Source organism: Nannospalax galili, unplaced genomic scaffold (assembly GCF_000622305.1).
Source record: "Nannospalax galili isolate Female #2095 unplaced genomic scaffold, S.galili_v1.0 scaffold32, whole genome shotgun sequence".
NCBI classification, from domain to species: Eukaryota; Metazoa; Chordata; class Mammalia; order Rodentia; family Spalacidae; genus Nannospalax; species Nannospalax galili.
In genome coordinates this window covers 8,426,240-8,449,460 of record NW_008335297.1, presented here as the reverse complement: position 1 = coordinate 8,449,460, position 23,221 = coordinate 8,426,240, and the positions used below count along the sequence as shown (strand labels likewise).

The window sequence follows — 23,221 nt, the reverse complement described above, 5'->3', positions numbered from 1 at the left end:
CAGCTATCCCCAAAGTGATGGCTTGATGAAATGAACAAACACATCTGCATCGCATTCATGTCCCTCAAGTCACCACCAGCCCCTTCTGAGGACTTCGTGCTCAAGAGCTCCAGCAGCCCTAAAGAACCATGGGAAAACCAGCCCAGCATACGGCAGCTAATTTATCTCACTTGCCCTGCTTCCTACCTGGAGAGGCAATCCATCGAGCTCATTGTTCCAGCCAGCTGTTAGATAGATCATGAATGATTTAACAAGTGAACTGTGTGTGTGTGTGTATACACATATATATGCACTTAAGCCATTATTTATATGAACTATTTGATTTCTCTTTTTGCCCATGGTTTCCTGGAAGTAAAAAAAAAAAAAAAAAAAAAAAAAATGCTAAGTTGATATTGGCACCGATTTTGTCAAACTAATAGATGATGGCAAATGGTTCCTTCTAAATTAAAATAGATTTCAGCATCGTGGGGCTCAGTCTTGAGCCTGCCTTCAAACAACAGAAAGCACTTTTGCAAATGCCTTCTTCAGTCCTGCCAAGTTAAACACTCCAAGATAGAGATTCATTTCCATTTTGCTGAATGAAATGTTACAAAAATGTTGCCTGGGGGAGGATTGTCAATACCTGTGAGTCAGAGAGATCACAAGTACCTCTTCCGAAGAGTAAAAGCACGGCACTGCATACCCAGCAGCTCTGAAGCATCCACTGTGCTGTGTGTTTGCTGGATTAACCCGGCCCTTTGCAACACGGGAGAGAAAAGAGCGAGTTTCCATGGGTAAGCAGGAAGTGTGGCAGTTAAGTCTGAAGTCCTCGCTAAGCATCAGAGGATATCCCCATGCATGGTTGAAGGGTGTGGGTTTCAATGTGGCTTTCTAAATTGACTTTTTTGAGTTAGGAAATCTTTCTACTTGGGGAACCAATCTTGCAACCCAGAGAAAATCCCTGTATGTTCACTCTGCATGGCTTTCTGTGCGGTTTTGTTCTAGCTGACTCATTTATGTGCGAGGAAGAGATTTATTTCATACCAAGCTATGAGTAAAATATTTGATGGCAATATTGGCAAATCAGTTACAGAAAAACTATTACAGTACCCCTGAATGGTAGGAAGTTTTATACTCAACTACTCCTAACCTTTGAAGTGTGTGTGTGTGATGGTGTGCATAACCATGTGTATGTATACATGTGGAAGATAGAGGTCGATGGATGTCCTCTATACCCCACAAGTTATTTTTCTGAGACAGGATCTCTCGTTAAAGCTGGAGCTCACTGATTTGGCTAGGCTGGCTGGTCAGCAAGCTATGCCCCAGATATCTGTCTTCATCTCCCTAGTGCTAGGATTACACACTTGTGCCACCACACTCACCTTTTAATGTAGGTGCTCAGGTCCTTGTTGCTTGTATGGCACACACTTTACCGACTAAGCCATCTCCCTAGCCCAAAATAAGTTTCTCATTCCAATCTTACACATTCAAAAATTTTAGTGAAACCCAATCACAGGTATTCATAGTAACATTGTTACTATGGGCCTTAAGGAACATTGTTCTAGCCTAACTCAGGTTGCTACTGCACATCTCCACATTTGGGGATGGTTTATGATGCCCCTGGCACACATCCAGATGTGCAGATAAACCCCAATGTGGAAGGGAAACAGCCTGCCCTGGGATTCTTATCAACATAAATCAGTGGTGATCTCTGTGGCCTGCATCCAATTAGCAGAAGAGCAGCAAATCTTGGGCACGTGTCTTGAAATCTCAGAACAGAAATACATAGAAGAAGATATGGCACAGCCCCTCCCCTGTCACAGCCATCCTGCCTCCCCTCCTCAGTTCCCAACAAGGAGCATATTGAGATCTCCGAGAGGCTTGTCAACAGAGTCCCCTGCAAATTAATCCAGTCCATGATGGATCGCGGCCGACTCTGTAGGACACAGTATGTACACAGGAAAGGATGTAGCAGCTTGTTCAGGCCATAGGAGGGAAGCCACATTGGGTTATCGCCAAGGAAACGAAGGACGGGAGAAAGTAGACTGGGGATATCTTGGGGTTGGATGAAAAGATAAGAGCAAAGAGGCTCCACTTTGGGGGCTGTGGAGTTGTTGTATATTTCAAGTCCCCCTAGGAAAACAAAAATAGCAATACTCCGGATTCACATGGTTGTGAAGAGCTAATGGGTTCGTGTTTGCATCTGGCAATTAGCAAGTGTTAATAAACGCTAGCTGCTATCATGCAGTTGAATCACTTCCATCCAATAACGGAGTCTCGGAGGCTAGAGTTTTGCCAACTGTGATCCATCTTTGCTTGGATTATTCCAGTTATCACTGCCTGGGGTTTAGACAAGCAAAATCCAGGCTCTCTCATGGCTAACATCATGAGTAACCAAGGCTTTTTCTTTAACATATGCCACCTGCCTGGGCAGTAACTTAACACAAGTTCAAGGTCACAGTCCACCCGGTTTCCTCTGTAACTGACCTGCTCTAGAATTCTGAGTTTATCAGACATTATAATCAGTACACATTTCAGTGATCACCTTGTGCCGGGTCCATGTTAGAGATATAGTAGTCTCTGAAATATGCTTCTTGGCACATCCCAATGGAGAGCTATGGAAGTCAAAGAGGCAGTCAAAGACGTAGCTAGAAAACGGGAATATTTGTGGTGGAATAGGATGTGTTAGTAGAAAGGGTTGGATGTGACAGTTGATATCAGGTAAAGCCCTAGAAGCGGATCAAAATTTGCATCATGGAATCTATACTAAACTTTATGGAATCCACAAAGGGAAAAGAACCTGCCAGAGCCACTCTGAGGCAGAAGCCATATCAGGCTGGAGAAAAATGAGTCACCTTAGCCTCACAGACTTCAAAGTCTCCCTGCAGTAAAGACTTAGATCAACACATCCACCTTGGCAGTCAAGCTGGTACAGAGCCGCCGTCTCCCCCCATCCCCATTCAAAAACACACATCTCTCTCCAAGTGCAAATTCTTGCCAGTTCTTTCAAACACATCCTAATCAGACCTATAACAGCCTTAGAAACTTCTGGCTAATTTGGATTTGACTAAAACTTTTGTACCATGACTGTTATGTAAAGAGATTCAATTATGGTGCGCAGTGTTTTGTGAGTAACTACCGCCCATAAAAAGTTAATTAATCAGGGCTGTGTCAATTTCCTGGTGCCGTGTCAATTTGCTGCAAGGTAATTAATCACTAATCACCCACCAGCCAGCAGGCCAGGGACTATCCACCAAGCCCTTTATTGTCTCTCCCCCCAATAAATGGCTCGCACAGCCAGCAAGAAACACATCTTGCCTTTCACAACATTTTTATCGGCACTTTTGGATGTTGTAGCAGAATGCAGCAACAATCTACTGCAGTTCAATGGAATATGAATATTAAAGAAAGAAATGAGCGCAGATTTATAGGGCATTGCGTTTCTGTCATGTCAGTTTTGCGATTAAACCAAGCAAATGAACAGTGAAAAATTGCTCTCGCATGTGGAGGATGGTGATTAGAGTTGTACATTAATTAGAAATTTTTTTTTTGTTTTCCTATTCAATGCATTTCAAATGAGGATGTCCTATAAGGAACTGGTTTGTCCAAAATGTAGATTTATTCACTTCCAAACAGCAGTGCTTAACATCAGCATGTATTTTATGCTGAAACAAGAGTCAATCCCAAATGTGTGTTTCAGACATAAATACGTGTGGTTAAGAGAACCAGAAATTTTACAAATTAAGTGGCTGTTTTGAATCTTTTTTTTTTTTTTCTTTTTGAATCTTTTTTTTTTTTTTTTTTTGGTAGAATGACTGAAAGAATGAAACACTTCTTTTTTCCCCCCAGCCCTAAAATCACAGGATTAAAAACAAAAACATGGAGGAGCTTTATGCTTTGGCCTAGAACTTAGTATGTACTATTATATTACATTCTCCATTGAAGCCCATTTAAAGAGGATGGCTGAGTCGTGTGTAAGTCCTGTATTACAACCAACATGATGGACTGTTATTTGAGATTCATTCTGAAAACATATAACATTTGTGGTCATTTGGAAAAAATAATCTGATTTTTGGACTTCCTCAGGGAGATTTTATCATACCCTGTGTATCACAGGAGGTCCTGCCTTTGAAGCAGGAGCTAGGGTGGGTGTTTATGTCACCCCAGTGTACTAACTACGACTCTACATCTTAATTTATGGTCCGAGACATGAAATAACAGTTCAACCCCCACAAGATAATTCTACAAGACCCTGAACCTGCTGAAGGCACATCTGCACGCCCAAAATCATGCAAGAAATGTTTCCTACCATCCATTACCCACAGAACCATTCAACTGCAAATTAGCATGTACATGTGTATCTCCCAACCTTCAAAGGCAGGAAAAACAAAGAACTTCAGAGAGCAAAGGGGCAGGAGGAGAGAGACAAAGAACCCCTCCCCCCCCATGGCAGCACCTTGACCAGGGCATCTGGCAATCTCATGCAAATGCAAACCAGCACACAAATGCAGAGAATAATTGCCCATTAAAGCGGGTTGTATATTTTTACGGCTGTGTTGCAGAATCTGCCCCCCTGTCGGGTTTTGCATCTGCTATTCTTCTGTCTCTCCCAGAGCTCTAAAACTTTAATATGCAGTTTATAACCCTCAAGTATTTTCCACTGGCTTTGTGTTTCTTCTCTTGGGATTTCCAGGCTGGTGAAATGATCTCATTTGTGTTTATTTTCTAAGGTAAGCACCATGTTCATAAACGAGACAGAGGGGGAGGAGGCACAAGTCACTGTAAATACACTGAATGTGGAGCTCATTGGAGGTGGGGGCTTTGTCTTTGAGGGAGAGATAGGCAGGAAGCAGCAGACACTTTGGTAAATGGCTCATTTGCCTGGTTGATACACCCACATGTCTTCCATTTAAAAACCTTGATTTGCCTTGATGCTTGAGTCTCACAGCGTGCCTCTTGTTACTTTCCTTAAGTTTCCGTTCCATTGAGTTTTCATGGTGTAGAACTCTATGCCCAAGGATGAGGTGATTCCTCCCTTAGCCTCCCACAGACATGCTCTGATATCACTGAAGGCATTGTAATGGGGTGACTTGGAATGGAGATATGTCAGACACGGGAGAGAGTTTTACTCCCTAAGTTCCTATGCTGTGTTCTTAAGGAAGTATTCCATTGTAGCTTATGACCTAAAATCAGTTTTCATTGCACTGACACCTGATTTTTTCACTTTGATTCTTGCTGCATAGGGAATCTGTAGGGTTTCCCCCTCTTGTCTCCTCCATCAAGAAAGGAAAGGCTTACCCTGCATTTACAAACGAGATTGTACAGTTGCCCCGATGGTGTCTTATTCAATAATTTATTAAGGTCAAGTCCAACTCCAGGAAAAAAACCAAATGATTATAATATGGAATACTATTGGTTTTTCTCATGCTATTTTTGTTCTTGTGTTTTATTTGTTGTGTGTGTTTGTTATGTCCTGTTTTGTTGAGATAGACAGGCTGGCCTTGTAAGAGTGAAACCACGGAGGACAAGTCACGGCCTTAGAATCTTGACTTCATGAGCTTGTAAGAGTGAGACCACGGAGGACAAGTCAGCCTTTGGGCTGCAACAGCAAGAGGTTTATTTAGGACACAGGTACCTGTGGGCACAGAGTCTCCTCGGAGGACTTGCGCGCCCCAGGTTGAGTTCAGGGGTTTTTTTATAAGGCAGAAGCAGGGTACAGAAGCAGAAGTGCGGTTATTGGTTAATTTCAAACACATATAGTAATTTCATCAGTAATTTCAAAGGTATGCAGAGATATGGGGTAAGGGCCGGGGCTGAGGGGAAGTAGGATTGCTAAATGGGAGGTGGCCTCAGAAGCACAGAAGATTTCCTGTTATCGGGCCCCCAGGGTGGTCAGGAGTTCTGTCTTGTTTTATGGCTTCATCTGTGAGGCTTGACCGACGCCTGCCTGTCCTGCAGCCTTTTGATAAGGCTGGTTCTGGTTTTTGTTAAGTTTTAACAAGTGGGCTGTGGGCCCCTGAGCACTCATGGCGCCTAGTTTCCTTTTTTTATTTTCTCAGCCTCAAACTTTTGTAATTCCCCTTCCTCAGCCTCCTGAGTTCTGGGATTACAGATATGAACCACTACACCTGAGATGGATGGATGGATGGGTAGATGGCTATCTCACCTTAGTGTCATTTGGCATTCTAGATTGCATTTATTATTTATTAGCCACTTACTGGATGCAAACTCTTGAACTAGGATGTACACAGATGACAAAATACCTTAAACTCAACAAAAGATTAGTGTCATGCCACAAAGTAAGCATATCATTAAGATGTTTGTTCTGTATGGTTGACGAATAAAGCCATTCGGACTGTGCTTAATCTGTGTTTGAATGATCTGTCCAGGTGATTGCTTCAAATACACACTTAACCACATGCCAGCATCCATACACCATAACACCTAGGGAAGTCTGATAAAAAGTTGTGTTCTTTGCTCTTGAAATTGAGCATGACTCTTTGTGGAGCATGTCTTTTGCCAGTCATAGGAGAAAATCCTTTAGAGAAGGAGAGAAACACAGGTGGTTAGACCCAGAAGTCTCACCATATAGATGGGTATTACTTGGTTCTGCTTTGCACAGTGACAGTGTTCAGAAAGAGTTGTTGTTGGTGGGGGAGGATATCGTTTGGGGGTTTTCTAGAGGGAATGACAGACTGTAAGTACGCTTCAGTAGGTACTATCTGTCTGGGGGGAGTTACTCCAAAACAACGATTTTGTGTCGGGGGTGTGGGAAGCGGTGGGTGCATGTATGTCGGGAAGTGAGCACATGTCTGTGTATATGAAGCCTCTGACCCAAAGCCATATGATCACCACAAGTTCTGTCCTGCTTAAAGACGCAGCCTCCCAGAAAGCAGCATTGAAAGGGAAAGTTGCTCTGTAGCATTTCCTGTGTTCCTATCACTAATTCTAATAAGCATTGCTTGGAGGAGCCCAGAGTCTCACCTAAGGATGTAAAAATCACTTAATTCTACCTAGGAAAAACGTATTTTTGTTGGCACAAAACGGGTATAGAACGGAACCTTGCCTTTCCACTTTGAGCAGTACTTGCTCCCTCACTCTACTGCCAAGACTGTTTCACATTACATCTCCTCATCTAAATCCTCCAAGAAAGATTGTCAGACCTGCTTGTTGCTGAGAGGGATCTTGTCTCGCTCCTGTGGCCTGGTATCAGGGAATAATGAACGGGTCAGCACAGTCACCGTGCATTCTCACACGGGCAGCCAGCTGCTCAAACAGATTCTACATTTCTCATTTTCCTCATTTCAAAACTCCAGGGCATTCGAGTCAAAACATCCCCACTCATTCTCTCCCCAGTTCTGAAGCAAGGAAGGGTCTCTTATCCCACAAATCTCTGGACTTGAATGAGCTCAGGATTTTCCTCCTTTGCCAGGTAAGACACAAGCCTCTACCCAGACATATCAGTTGAAACATAATCCAGGAAACTCAGGTGCTAGGGACTGGCGCAGGAACTCAAACTCACACAATTTGTCTTTAGCAACAATAATCAGAAGTTAGAAATACTGTTTTCTCAGATCCACACAGGAGGATGAAGTCATTCTGGCTTGGCCCTATCCTATGATCTTAGTATTTTACCTACATTGTAAGAGAAGCATCACATATTTATATGCATATATGTAGACGAAGGTGTGCTTCACTCTGCTCAGCCTCCAAGAACATGCACAGATTTCCAGACAATACTAAACACTTGGTCTTCACTTCCAGTCACGGGTATAAACCTAGCCAAGAGGTCATATAGAGTTGGAAACAGTCTCCTTGAGACATTCCACTCACTTTTAACTCACCCCGGATTATCTGCCACACAGGTACAAGCTTACTCTGTTCACTTCCTAGCTAGCAGGTGCTTGTTGGGGGGTCCCACGCCCACTTCTCTATTTCTTTCTTCTTTTTATGCTTCTCCCACAAGCCCCATAAGGGGTTTACACCTGAACATGCATGGAAATGTCTCACAAGTCTGATGGGAGACATGAAGTGGGATGCTTCCACTCTTGAAGGTTATGGTAGGAAGAGGCTTGGGCCCCTGTTGGCAATGACATACAAGTTGGAAAATTTGTGACAAGCCATGAATGGACATAGGAAATGTGAGGTACGAAATGAGATGAGGAAATTACAATCTGTAACAATGAACTCTTAGGTCTAGGCAGTTTGGCCTCAAAACTAACTAGCAGCATATGGAAATGTGTGTTCATATGTCCATATGTTCATATATTCATATAAATATGTGAATATATGCATGTACACCCATAGGAGCAGGTGCACACACCTGCATTTACACATACACAGATGCATATGTACATGTGTGTACTGTGCATTCAGAAACATGCTTCCCAATGGTCTGTGACGTTTTGCATACATGTATGCAGATATATGCATATACACAGTCAAGTGTGTGCATATATCTGTATGTACAGTGGTTGACGAAACGTTGCTCATGTCTTGAAATTTACCTTTTCTACAATTTAGGTTAATGTGGGGAGCTTTTCTCCTGTTCTTAGGAATTCTCGGTAAATGTCAGCTAATTCTCATGGTTTCCTGAGAAGGACGACTTCTGGCTTACTTTACTCATCTTCCCCAGAATGCTTTCCAGGGCCCCGGTGCCTTCTTCCTGCATAGACAGGGTTCTGGGAAATTGTCCTCTAGCCTGGGTGTGCATCTTATGGTCTTCCTCTGTTCTTTCCTCTCTTCCACAGTGCCCGGCTTCCCCTATCCAGCCGCTACTGCTGCAGCTGCCTACCGAGGGGCGCACCTGAGAGGCCGTGGCCGCACCGTGTACAACACCTTCAGGGCTGCGGCGCCCCCACCCCCGATCCCTGCCTATGGCGGGTAAGCGTGGCATCCTCCTGCCCCCCACCAGCACCTGCCCTCCCTCCCCACAGGCATGGAGTGTTTGTGAGCGCATGACGGTCTTGCCCACCCCACCGGATCCTCCCCAGCATGCAGCCCAGCGCTCGCCTGCAGCAGAGCACCTTGCAAAGAGTATTGAAAAATGAGTGTAATTTGTCCGGTCATGGTTGGTGCCTTTAAGCATTCTACACGTCACATGTTGTTATGTAAATCCTCTTTGAGACTGAATGCTGGAGAACAGAGAAATGGTTATAGCCAAAGATGTATTTCTGATGATTGCTAGCATCTGGTTATTAAGGAGGTTGGACTACATTTACCCCTTGAATTCAAAGGGACCGTGAGGTTTCCCATATGTAAAAACCACTGGGATGATCTTGCTTCTCTCCCCTAAAACATCTTGTACTCCCAGGTCTATGAAATTTTGCCTAAGAAAATTAGGCATCAAGTAAGCACATCTTTTTAGAGATAAATGAAATTACAGCTAATTTGCTTTTACTTTTGTATTCCAAAATGGCATGAATGTCCCTCCCTTTCTCCTCTTTGTAGAAAATGAGAAAGGATTTGTTCCCAACTTCCCTTTGGCTCCTTAAGAACAAGGAATGATGGAGAAGGAAAGGAAGAGACAGATGGACAGAAAGAGGGAGGGAGGGAAGGAAGGGGGAAGAGGAAGGGACTCAGTGGAAACAGCCCTAGAATGATACTGCCTCTTTCCTTCTATTAAGGATCTTGGAAGAACAGGCCTGCACTTCTGGGTACAAAGAGGGAGAGGACGTTCCTCTCAGACAATAGCCCTAGATCAGAGGACATTTACAGGTCTAGGATATTTTTTATTGTCACAATGGGAACGGGGAGGGTGATGGTACCTAATCAGTAGACTCCAAACATGTTGCTTAAGCAGTCTGTGATCCTTAGGACAGCCCCGCCCAGAGCAGAACCTTCGTCAGGATCACAATGTGAATTGTGTTGTAGTTATTTCTCCTGTTGTATGGAAATTCAGCTATACCCAAGAGAATCTGGTATAAGGCTTCCCAGGCCAGTGACTGGTCTTCTTGTCTGTAGAACGAATATGTCTATGTTCAGGACCATATGAAAAGGGTTAAATGCATTTTCTTAAAAGCTTTGTATCTTATAAATCTTTTAGGAAATCTGAATTACCCTAGCTCACTTGCTATACTGGTGACAAAGGGAAATACTCTTGTTTTCATTATTTATTCATATCTCATCTCTACTCCAAGAGACCAGCTGAAGTGCTTGAAAAACAGACAGGGAAACAGAGTGGAGAATATAAAGGAATGGAGTTAGGTAAAATCACCAGTATGGGAGAATAAAGGCAAAGAAAGAAACAAGGCAACTGACAGCAGGTTTCTTTTGTAAGTCATTAGAGTTGGGATGATGGGGAGCTTCTCAGTGGACAAATGACAGTAGAAAATAACATTATGAGAATATAAGAGCCAGTGGGCCCTAAAGCCTCCCCTTGCCTGGCCCCATGCATCTATCTGTATGCCCTAAGCCTCATGCACCTGTCTATGTTATATATAAGAATATTTGACTTTATGACTTGTATAACCCCAGCCTAGTCTGAGCCCATTTTATACAATGATTTAGGAAGGGTGGAAGAGAGAGTAAGAACAGCAAAGTCAGCTTCTGGTTGGGTTATCTTCATGGAGTTGCTGAAACAAAACTCCTAAGCCATAAATGCAAAATAGCACTTTTATGCCACTTTATTTTGTCTGAAAAATTGTTATCTTAGTACATGGTAATTGTAGCTTTTCAGTCTATATACCCCTAGTCAGTATCTCACTACTGTATTGAACAGAAAAAAATAATAATAAAGTAAAATTATATGGCTTATCCTCCCATGAACAATTTATAAAAACCTCAACATAACACACCTGCTATAAAATTGAAATTTACTAACTTATAATAAATGTTCTCTTTGCCGGGAATAACCATGCATAACTAATTAATGCCATGTTCGCCAGGGAGAAACAGGCATTTCCAAACAGTACACAATGTGTTTGTGATTCTTTTGGAAGGGGAGAAATTGTAATATTCCAGGAGTATGCCTGATCATTCTGGCTGTAATGGTGACTATGTGTTTCTGCTGGAAGAAATTCCTCTGCCTGTGACATTGGTCTACGTAGGGCACAACAACAGGGCACGAAACCTGACAGCTGCTGAGGGAGAGGTATGGAGCTGAACTTGTCTGCATCTGGAATTCCAAAACCACACTTAGAAGTGAAGATAGAATTCTCAATATGAGGGGCTTGAGGAGGTGGCTCAGTGGGTTAAAGCACTAGCTCTGTAAGCACAAAGACCTGAGTTTGAATCATCCATGTACAAAGCCAGGCATGACTGGGCTTGCCTGTAACCCTGGGATTGAGGAGTAAAAACAGGCAACATAGGCAGATGCCAGGAGCCCCCTGGCTAGACAGATTAGCCCAGACCAGTAGTTTCTAGTTCAGTGACAGACCATATCTCAAGGGGGTAAGATTGGGAGCAGGACCAGAAGACATCTGAGGTCTTTCCCTGGTCTCTGTGCACCCACACCCTCACACTTAAGTGTATGCACCAAACATACATAGAGCACACACACACAATAAGGAAATAAATCAATATTCTCAACATAGGGTTAGTGAAGAGGAAGAGGGCTCCTGCCAGGGTTCCATGTCTACAAGAATCTGCAAGAGTCAAAGCCCTGGTGAGAAAGATCAGTTAGCTGCCTGGATCCTTCACTGGATTACAGACAGCCTGGAATACCTTTGCTTGGAATTAAAAAGAGTGAATCCACAACCTAAGTAGAAGGGTTCCCTTTTTTGCTCTGGATTCATTGGCTTTGGTTACAAGAAAGGCAGATCATCCAAAAAAGGAAGACAAAAGTAGTGGGTCTCAGAGCAAGGCTTGCCTGGAAGGAGAAGGCCGAGTCTTGAGTTGAAAAGAAGCAATGGGCAAACAGGCTAGAAATCCACTCCCGTTTCCAAGAAGCGTCATGTCAGGTAGAAGTCCTCTAGAAACAGTGTAGATTTCCTGTAGATTTTGCCTCCAAACTCCTTTGAAGGAGGGTCTCTAGGCTTGACTGACATCTTTACTCCAGCCCCATCAGCTCAGCACCCCACATTCACACTTTGTGTCTAGTTATCTTCTCTGTGCCGGTGACAACATATTCACAGGAATTTCTTGGGATGGGGACTGGGACCCAACATATAAGCTGAAAATTCCAGTTAATATGATAGATGATAGAGGGTTTTTGCCAAGGGAAGGCCCTTATCCAGCATAGGGGTTCAGATAAGCCTTCCTAAAGGAGAAAAATCTAGGTCACAGGATTAGGTCCATTCCTTTGCTAAATTGCCACCACATTAAAATCTTGTTCTGTGAGTCTCCCTCACACCCAGCCATCTCAATCTTTTTAAAGATATATCTTCACAAAATGCATTTATTAAGGAAGAAATTTTATTGTCAACAAATGACGATGCATCTAACCACCAACCTGCTTCTCAGGCAATATCCAGTACAAATCTATGATGCTAAAATGCAAGCCCCAAAGGTAGACTTTACAATAGATCCATATGGGCCTTCCATATTTTTCTCCCCCTGGGAGAAAATATACACATGTAAACATACACATATGAGTATAACAGAATCTCCATGGTTAACTCTGTGGAGCCTGGGCTAGCTCTTGGAGGTATACAACATTGAGATAATCGCCCTAGAAGACTCATTACAGATACTCTTCCCTGCATCCACGTCTGAACCCTCCCAGCAGTTAAACAGCAGACATTACGAAGAGGTTCTGTTTTGTTTTCCCTGGCATAACTGAACAGAAAACTCTGAGGACATCAACATATGATCGTTGCTCCCAGACCAGAATTTCTGCCCATGGACAGTAGGGGGATCAAAGGAACAAATGGAAAACCCTAAACCTAGTCAGCAACTCCCTATTGATTGACAAAATTATGTGAATGAAACTCCTTGGTGAGTTAGAACACGTTTAATACAGGAGTCTTGCCATCCTAGAGAGCTACAGAGAAAGACCCTGGATAAGTTACTTGACTTCTGTAAGCAGTTTCCTTGATAGCAGTATCAAGAATGTGCCTTCCCCCTTCGGGTTCATGGAGTATGAAATCAGAAGAGCCAGCCCAGTAAGGTCCATCCTAGGACATGTTTAGTGAACTGCAGCTAATCTCCCTGAGGTTGATATGATTATTGACTTTTTGTAAGTGGCCCATGCTGTCTTCTCTCCCAGTGCCGCCTCTGGTGGTGCTGAGTACACAGGCAGCTCTCACAGCTCTTCATACATAGTTTACCTCTTTGCTAGGGAATTTCTGCAGTTCAAAAGCTCATTATTACCCCCAAACTACAGACACGGTCTTAAATACATTGATAATTTATGGATCACACAGATTGAACCTCGCATCTCAATGGATTGTCTCAGTTTGGTGGATGAAGGTTTTCCTATTTCTCCTTGTTCTTCTCAAGTTTTGGTGGAAAAACCAGTGTCTAATCTTGTCATCCCATGAGTCATATTCAGGAGCAACTACATGATATATGGTTACCATTTCAAGGAGATTACAGGTGGACAGTCTAGAGGTCAGGCAGCAGCATTGGATACATACCCTCCAGATGGAGCACAGCATCCCATAGGATAGCAGCCGGATCCCATCCCTTCCCTGAGCAGCATCATTAGCCTTGCTTCACCACAGTCTTACTCTTAACTAATTATTAAATAGTTTTTTTATCAAGTGTATTCTACGTACCATGTGTGTTGCATGATGATACAATACACTGCCCTGAGTGAGCATAACAGGAGATGTAAGACCAGTTTTAAGTCTGGGTCTTTCTTCTTGGTCATCTGTATTAGTTACTTTCCTTGTTGCTGTTGCAAAATACCTGATCAAAGCAACTGATGGGAAAAAGTGCTTATGTTGGCTCACAGTCTGAGAGTACAGTCCATCATGGTGGGGAAGGCATAACAGCAGGGGTTTAAGGCAGCTGTCGTGTCATATGCATAGTCAGGAAGCAGAGAGAGATGAATGCTGGTGCTTAGCTCCCTTTGGCCTTTTTGTTCGGTCTGGGACCTCACCCCAGGGAACAGTACTACCCACATTTAAGTTGGGTCCTCCTATTTTAATTAACTCAATCTGGAAACTTCCTCACAAATATACCCAGAGACTTATCTGTAGCTGATTCTACATCCTGTCAAGTTGAAATATGAACTATCAAAGTCTTTGGTCATGATAGTCTATACTTTCTCAGGTAATTTATTAGGACTTATATATACAACTTCCCAGAGTTACCTTGAAAAGTATTTTAAGGCAACTCTGTGTCATCACAGGAAAGACCAGGGTAGCATCACAGGAGAGAACATCTTCCAGTTGGTCAATGTAAGAATGAAGTCCACACCTAGATCTTTGGGGGATGTTTTCACCCTAGGGCTTTAAATGCCTCTAATCCCAGTCTCTGGGCTGTGGAGTGGATCTTTCTGAATATAAACCAGCCATGTTTTCTGATTTTACTTCTCAAAATGTCTAAATCTAGTTGGGGTGCTATATACTTGAATACCAGCACTCAGAAGGCTGAGATAGGAGGACTGCAGTGTTAAGGGCAGTCTGCAGTGCATGGCAAGTTCCAGTCCAGCCTGGGCTACAGTGAGAAGATAGGAGTATGGTCACTTCTTATAAACTGAAGTCATCATGCATCATTCCTACAATTCTCCCAGAGCTCCCCCAGCTTTCTTTTTTTGAGAAGGGCAGTATTTTTCATGTGATCTCTTATTCAGATTATTAGCCAGTTTGAAAATGTAATTTAACAAACCCTCATAACTGAATGAGTACAGGCAAGTACCATAAATCAATGATTCTCAAAGCTTTGGGGGTAGGTAAGAATTCTACAGATGCTATTGGTTATCTGATTAAAAATATGTACTTTCCCTATGAAAAAAATGTGTGTACAAGCACACATGTGCAATTCTATACAAACACCAGTGAGTTCTTGGAACCACCTGATAACCACCCTAAAGAGTTGTATTTGAACACATTCAGATTTTTAATTTATTTTCCGGATGGAAGGGGCAGTAGAGCTGAGCAGCTTTAAATGGCCTTTCCTACAAAAATACATTATGGTTGGTATATATTACGTTAACCCAGATTGCTTGGTTTGGGACATCTTCTACATTGATTCTTTCCTTTTCCTTTTTTCTTCCTTTTTTAAAAAAAGTAAACTAATTTGCTATAGTGCAATCATTTCCTGCTTGCTTCCATACAAATATTTAACTACCGCTATTACTTTCCTAAGAAAATGAGATGTGCATTTGCATTATGTTCTTGCAAAAGCATATTGCAATCCCAGAGTGATTGACAAGCAAAAAAGTTACCTTTGCATGGCTACACAGACCATCTCTGCATTAAATAGGAACACATCTGTTCAGCTCGTGACAGCAACTCCCTTCTGCCATGTCAGAACCGTGGTGTGTCTACAGCTGCATCTCTACACCGGCCTGTCTTCCTTTGCCTACATACATATCTAATACTTTAAGTGCACCTGTTTGATGAGTCTTTAGAAAAGTACTGGGATCCATTCTCAGAAACTAACATAAGACTGTTTAGGAGCTTTCCCATCCAACAACTCCTTCAGATAGGACATGAGGGGCTGGGGATGTCACTCCATTTATAGAGCTTGCCCAACATGCACAAAGCCCTAGATTTAATCCCAGCACCATATAAACTGGGCATGCTAGTGAATACCTGTTTTCCAAGTGCTTAGAAACTTGAAGCAGGAAGATCAGAAGTTCAAGATCATCCTTGACTACATAGTAAGTTTAAGGCCAGCCTGGGTTACAAGAGAACCTCACAGAGATAGGTTGGGGACGGAAGGGAAAATAGGACCTTAAGAGTTTGAACTTTGGTTTTGTCTTACACATGAGCAAAAATAGCCTCAGGGTGTGGAATTTAGTGGAGCAATAATTCCCTTTGGTCTTAAACCACCAGCAGCAACATCACCTGTTACTTGAGAGAAATGCAAATTCTTAGCCATCCATCCCATCCAGAGCTACTGAATCACAACCTCTGGCTCGGTGTAGGGCCTGGCCATCTGTGTTTCTCTCATTTCTCCCCATGATTCTCACACACGTTCAGGATCTCCCACCACTACCTACCATGTCACTAAGAGTTGGGGCTGTGGAGCCAGAAGACCTGGGCTAGAATCCTAGCTAAGTCAATATGGGGCTCCTTTGTTCGTTTTTTCGTGTCTAGGGAGGGGATGGAGGCTTAGTCCATAGTCTAGAAAGTGGGATGATGGGCACAGGGCACGTAGGGCAGCCGATCTGGTAACATGACCAATCGCAGTAGTCCTGTTTTTGCTGTGACTAATAACTAATGGGTAAAACAACACTTCAATGGCTTTTTTACTATGCTAGTGAGATGAGGACAGCCACAGCAGCTCCTGGCTTCCCAGGGTTATCACTTTCATCCTCATCTCTCTCCAAAATGTACTTAGTGAAGACAACTAATTCCTCCTTGTTGTGGTTTATGACAACACCTAGAATTCTTGACTTCTTTCCCTAAAAGCAGGCATCTTTCACAGGGCTTCTGAGGACCTAAAGCTATAAAATGTACCCTTCTTCAGGCTCTCCAAAGAGCCAGATACCCTCTAACCACCTGTACTAGTAGCTGTTCCTTGCCCGGCTGCTTTTCCTTCCTGGCTTCATGCCTTGAGATTTCCATGCCAGCAGCTTGGGCTTCCTCTTCTCTGTTGCTGGCCCTGCCTCTTTCCATTAGTCATTCTTTCAGGGTGTCTCCCTCTTCTGCAGCAAAAGATGCAGCTGCCACTGTAGCTTATGGCTGTGTTCCCTCACTGGGGATTCTAGAGTCAGGATCAGATGTATTGGGGGCAGGGAAGGGGGTGCGGGGGGACTTGCCCTTCCTGCCTTAGCCTATTGGCTGGGGCAGAGGAAACCTTCAAATCCAGAAAGATAGCCCTCAGCATCTCTTTGTTTGAGCTTATCAGAATGAGGGGCTTAACCAGGCCTTCTAATGAATTCTGTATCCCATAAATTTGGGAAAACAGAAGAGTTTTCCACAGCCCATGGTGGAGGGCAAACCACAGCAACCAAGTTACCCTTCTGAGCAGAGGCCCCCTAAAGGCAAATGTCAAAGTGTGCTCCTTCTTGGCTTCTGAAAGCCCTTGGTATAGATAAAGTGGGTATGGAGAAACTAGCCCAGCACATACTTGTCCTAGAGGAAGCAGCAGCCATTTTCCCTGTGAAGCCAAGTCTCAACCAAGCCACGTGGTTCCACCCCTGCTCCATGCTGTGTGTCCACTGAGCCTCCCAAGCCTACATTTGACCTTTCTCTCCATTACTCAGAAAAGGTCATTAGGCTACATCTGCCCTATAGACATTTGGGAAAATGTAATGCTTCCCAAATTTAAATACATACTGATTTTTTAAATGTATTAATATTTGTTAACACCTATCTAGTCTTTTGCACTGGTGGAATTCAGGATTTTCTTTTAATTTTTTAAAATAATGTAATTACATTTTAGTCAGATCCAAAATTACATGATTTTATTACTGTAAATGGTCAGCATTTGTCTATGTCCTACCTTGCTGAATATACCACAACAATTGAAAAGATGTATGCTCTCAGTTTGGTGAGTTACAAAAAGAAATGAGTTGCAGATTATTGTTTTGTGTTTTTTTATTTTTAAGGTTTTTGTGTGTGTGTGTGTATTTCATACAGAACATCTCAATCATCTTACATGCCCTTCCCCACTGGCACCCTCCCATAGTACTCCTACTGGAATTCATACATTCTGTCATTTGTGTTAAGGCCTATTGTATCAAGTTAGTGTCCCCAGATGTCCCTCAGTGCAAGTTCATCTACTGAGGTCTAGTCAGCCTATCTAGAGTCCCTCATTTTGGAAGATCAGATCTTTCACACCCAGCAGTAATCAGTTACCAAAATTTCTTCAGCTAAGATTGGGGTCTGCTGTCCATTTCCCCAGTTCTACGCTGGGTTTTTGTCTGCTTGAGTTTGCATGGGTGTTGTGTGCACTGTCACCACTGCCATAGGCTCAAATGACCAAGGTCCCAGGAACTTGTAGGACTCTCCATATGGTCACGCACCTCCTCCCTGGCTCTTACAATCTTTCTACCCTCTCTTCTGCAATGGTCCCTGAGCTTTAAGTGAGTGAAGTTTAATATAGGAGTCCTGTCTAGGACCAGCATTCTGCAGATTCTTAATCTCTATGCTTTGGCCATTTGTGACCTTTTGTGTTCCTGGACCTCTGTTGCATGAGGGAGCTTCATTGATGAGAATCAGGATATTCATTCGTGTCCTCTTTACCCCTTGTTCTATGTTCTGTGATCCTTAGGTGTAGAGGTTGCATTGTAGGTGCGCCACTTAGGCTTGGGCAATTCACAGACATTGTGTGTGACCAGTTGTGGTACTCTGAAATAGTCTCCGTCTGATGCAAAAGAAGCTTCTTTGATGAGTGGTGACCGGGATATTTGTCTGTAAATATAAGGATACATATTTTGCAGATAGTAAAAAATTATATTAGTCTAGAGATGTGACAGTCTTGGGGCTTTCTCTAAGATAGATGACCTTTCCAGCCATGTGTATTTGACTATGTGTTCAGTACCACACGAATTTCCTCCCGTCGGTGGGCTTTTATCTCCTTTCCATTCCTTCAGTGGCAATAACCTCACACTGCAGGGTTCCTCCTACTGATCCATTGTTAATGACAACAACAGTAGGAAAAGAGGATCATACTAAATAGCTCAGGATGGCCTTAAATCTCTAGTACGCCTGTTTCTGACTCACCAATACCAGGATTGTAAGTATCCACCATTGGCATTGCCCTCTGACCAAATATTAAACTCAACCAGGGGTTGAAGAAGAAATGACGCTGTCATCTTATACTACCCTTAAATATCAAAGGGGCCTCTATTTTAAAATATAAGCACCATCCTCTTCTAGCACAAAGCAACTGGCCCTTATGTAAGAGACAGTGATACAAACTCAATTGGGTGCAACTTTTATGGCCAAATGAAGCATAGACACAGATGACTTTGATAGTAGGTAGAAATTAACAAGTAGCCCATAGAGGTGGGGGGCCTGAAACTCAGATGCTGGCATTCACGGGGGGAACCAACTCAGCCTCACGTGATGTTTACTGCTTCAGAGCTGAGCATGCTGGCCATCACTTCCCAAGCCTTATTTGACTAAATCCTACACATTTTTACACATATGTAGCTTGAAGCAGCCTCTTGGTAATTTCCTTTCCCATTGTACAGAGAGTAAATCAAGCCCAGATGTCTTAGTACATTTGTTACAGGGAGAGAGCTATTTGCTGGGGAAGCTGCAGTTTAATGTAAATGTTTCCGTGTTTCTGTATGTAACTTGGTACTTAGATGGTCAATCGATTTGCTTTTGGATAAAGACACTGGGAGAAAAGTACTGGGGATGGAGGGAGAGCATGAACAAAGGCATGGCAGCATGAAAACCTGACACAAAAGCTATCTTGATGTGGCTAAGCCATCAGTCCTGTGTTTTGAGGCCCAAACTAAGTATCTGCTTGCTTGCATTTTATCAGATCTGTTGGTTGAAGCTGACCTTGCCTCCTGACCCCCCCCCCCTCAACAGACACTGCCTTTTTATGCTGCTAATGTCAAAAGCGAATTCACAGCCCAGCTCAGGACCCTTTGCACCTCCACATTTTGGATTAGGGTTTAATCCTGCTTGGCAAGTGCTCTTCTGAACCACAGCCTGCCTGGACCAAACACAAACACTGAAAGTCATGCTGACCGACCTCCTTAGTATGGAAAATCCCGCCATACATTAAGGATAATAGTACTTGGGGTGTAGTCAATCAACTCCAAAAATAGCTTTGAGAAAAGCACACCACAGTGTTCTCCAGCAGGCCAGTGTCACTGCTCTGTGTGGTGTGTGTGTGCATGTGTGTGCACTCATGTGTTGTGGCACACTCTTCCTTGGCTTAAGATGCTTGGCTAAGAGTGGGTCCACTCTGCTGCTGAAGCTTGCTCAAATCCTTTGGTATCAAAGTTGTGCTTCTATTAGGGCTCTGGTTTGATTCAACAATGGGTTCAGTGGTCCTTTGCCAGAGTCATAAATCATCTGGAAACTTCATGTGAAGATGTGAGGGGAGGTTATTTAGGACTACAGTCCTTTGAAAACCACACGTTGGGAAATGTATGGTTTTATGCTCAGGATATCTGGTGATTCTCAAAAAATCCTGTGTGGTGTCCAGTGTGCAGACTGTCTTCTGTAAACCCATTGGATACTTAGGAAATATAGTCAGTTTTCCCTAATGACATGACTTTGAGTTTCTTTTCCTCACTGTTCCATTCAAGGGATCCCAAGAGACTTGGAGAAGTCCAAATCATTCCCTTGGAAAGTAGCTTTGTTCTGGGGTGTTCACTCTATGGGGGTTACTCAGAGTTGCTGTGAAGTTAGGTTTGTCCAGTCATAAAGTCGAGCTTTGCCTTAGCCTGTAGGGAATTTATCCGAATAAGTACCAACATATATACATGTGAATCCATGTACATACATACAAACCCACATAGTCATATATACACAAGGGCTTGGTACAGATGAGGACACACATATGCACACTCCTATACGTCTCTCCATATGAAAATACACAGAATATACTTGCACACACGTGTAGAATATACACATCCTTTGCATATATAAATATATGTACATGCTTACACACATACATAAAATTAAGAGTTTTCCTCCTGCACTGACCATATAAACAGTCTCACAAAACTACCAAATACAACAGTACAGTATGAAATAATACAGAAGGAAATTTCTGGCTTCATCTGGGTTACCCCAGCTTCCTTAAGGCTATTCAATTTTACCCCCATCTAGAAAATGCTCTGTTCCTGGTCTCTACCCTTGCAATCCTATTCTTAAACAGATGTTGTTTTTTGTGTTTGGTGGGGGAGGAGAGCTATGGTTTGATTACAACCTTTCATCTTTTTAAGATGCTCCGGTCTGTGTAAAATAGGCTGCTGAAAATACTATCAATCCTCTTTCCAAGCCATGTATTTCTGCTCCTCTCCTGAGCCTGGGAAGCTCAGTTTGGTGCCCCCAAAAAATATTCCGACTCCGGACCGACGTGGAACCCCAGCCTAATTTCCCCAATTTGATGGACTGCTGTTGTCTCCAACCTCCTTAATCAGTGCGAAACTCTCCTCGGTTCCTGTGTTTCTGATCTTGTGACCAGACTAACCTGGCCCGTGCGGGGGTTGGTGCGTCTGCATGGGGAACTGCACTAATATGAATGTTTCTTTTTGTGTGTGCACCTTTACAGTGTTGTTTACCAGGATGGATTTTATGGTGCAGACATTTATGTAAGTATTCATTAACGTGCATGCTGTCCCTGTTATCTCCGGGAGTCATTCTTTTTACAAGTTTGCTGTGAACTGCTCTACTCAGTGGGGACAAATTTCCTCTTCCAGGTCAATAGGACAGAATCCCCACCATGGCTTTTTTTTTTTCAAGGTGGAAGGACTTCTACTCATGTGCTCAAAAGACACATCACTTGCTGTTTGACTGGGATTCAAAGGAATGACTTCAGAATAAGCACAACTGCACCCATAAAAAGGCAGCCTTTCACCAAATTCAAAGCCCTGTCCCCACTGACTCTCTGTAAAAGTTCCCAATATGCTGTGTGTTTTCAGTGTAATATTTGGGACAGCAGCTGTAGTTACAGGCTGCAAAGAACTAAAAGGTATTTCATGGCTGATCGATCATTTGTGATGCTTTCCTTATAATATAATGACCACTACAGCCCTAGGAATATTTTGTTTCTCTTTCTAACCATAGCAAGTAACATCTACTCCTCCCACCAAGATCCATGTGAACTGGAGCATTAGGCCCTCATTCTCTCTAATCTTTTATTCTCTCCAAACATTCTCTTGATGTAGAATTGTTAATTGGTCCTATTTTATTAAACTCCTCCTTAGGAAAGAGCAGGGTATTTCACATCATCAGAACCATAATGAAACTCCGTACCTTGATCCAGATATGGTCATTCACCCCACATGATGGTTCAGCACTAACATGATGAAAATGGCTTGGAACAAATAGTTTGGACGGTTGGACAAAGTGTGCAGTTGAGGGCTGCATTTTCTAAATCACATAGTTCCTTTTTCATATCACTAATGGCCTCAAATAAGTCAGCAGAATTATATTTGTGGTTTTATAGACAAGATACAAAGAAAAATAAAACCATATTTCTGCTCAAATTGATGCCATTTACCAGAAAATGAGAAAGACACTGGTTATTTAATTTTATTCCTATTGAATTTTGAATCACTACAATTTTGATGCATGGTATTAATCTCCATCAGCGATGGGCTTAGTTGACTTCTATTATTAGTACATTTAGAACACTTCCTGTCATCTCTAGGTTAGTACCTGTTTATTTTCCTTGTGCTATACTAATGTGAGTGAATGACATAATCTATTCATGTAGACACAGGGTCTCACTATGGATTACTGTTGGCGAGGAACTCGCTCTGTATACCTGGCTGGTATCGAACTCATGGACATCCACCTGCCTCTGCCTCCTGGGTAAACCACATGCTCTTTATTCACCCCCTAAAACCACTATTTCCCTCTTTTACGTAACTTAAACTGCTCTTTCCTGTGTCCTCTTTCCTGAGTTTCAGTTTACACCATTCTAAATGGTGATGCAGGTGGGGGCTGGTCCTGTCCTCTGGTACGAGATGAATCCAAGCATCAGTCCACATTCAACAACCTCTGCTGTAGTCTAGGGTGGATTATGCAAATGAACTTGGCATAGTTGAATTTAGGGCTTTATTATTATTTTTTAAACTTGAGACATGGAAGGAACAGAGAAAATAAAATCCACTAGAAAGAAAACAACCTCCACTAACATCTATCAAAGAAAAAAGGAACATGGGTGTCTCTGAACCTAGTCAAAAATAAAAATAAAAACATTATAATTTAGCTGCCCTTTATTGGGTGCCCACCTCCCTTCCCTCAGTTTTCTTAGACATAAAAGTTATAATATTTTATTAACTGTACCCTCCTCCCATGCATATTTGAAATGGATTTTCTTTTTCCTGGTCTTGTAGATTCTTGTAAAATGGGAATTAAGAGCTGCCCAAAGGCAGGGACTGTGAAAATTCTACAGGAACAAGAGATGGCGAGAGGGTTAAGTCAATAAGGTATTTGCCATGCAAACATGAGGACCTGAGTTCAGATCCCCAGTACTCACATAAAAGCCAGATTTAGCAGTGAATTCCTCTAATCTCAGGGCTGGGGAAGCAAAGCTAAAA

General features: G+C 42.7%; 1 protein-coding gene across 18 annotated transcripts in view; it reads left to right on the top strand.

Annotated features, from left to right (window-relative positions):
• Rbfox1 (RNA binding fox-1 homolog 1) overlaps positions 1 to 23,221 on the top strand; it is a 383,510-nt gene that overhangs the window by 314,767 nt on the left and 45,522 nt on the right. For 12 of the 18 annotated variants that reach the window (XM_008829975.2, XM_008829968.2, XM_008829960.2 and 9 more), the window contains 2 exons: positions 8,730 to 8,862; positions 21,226 to 21,265. In XM_008829975.2, coding sequence (XP_008828197.1) covers positions 8,730 to 8,862; positions 21,226 to 21,265 — 173 coding nt within the window. The remainder of the gene's footprint in view (positions 1 to 8,729; positions 8,863 to 21,225; positions 21,266 to 23,221) is intronic. The other 6 variants (XM_008829963.1, XM_008829974.2, XM_008829969.2 and 3 more) reach the window with 1 other exon arrangement.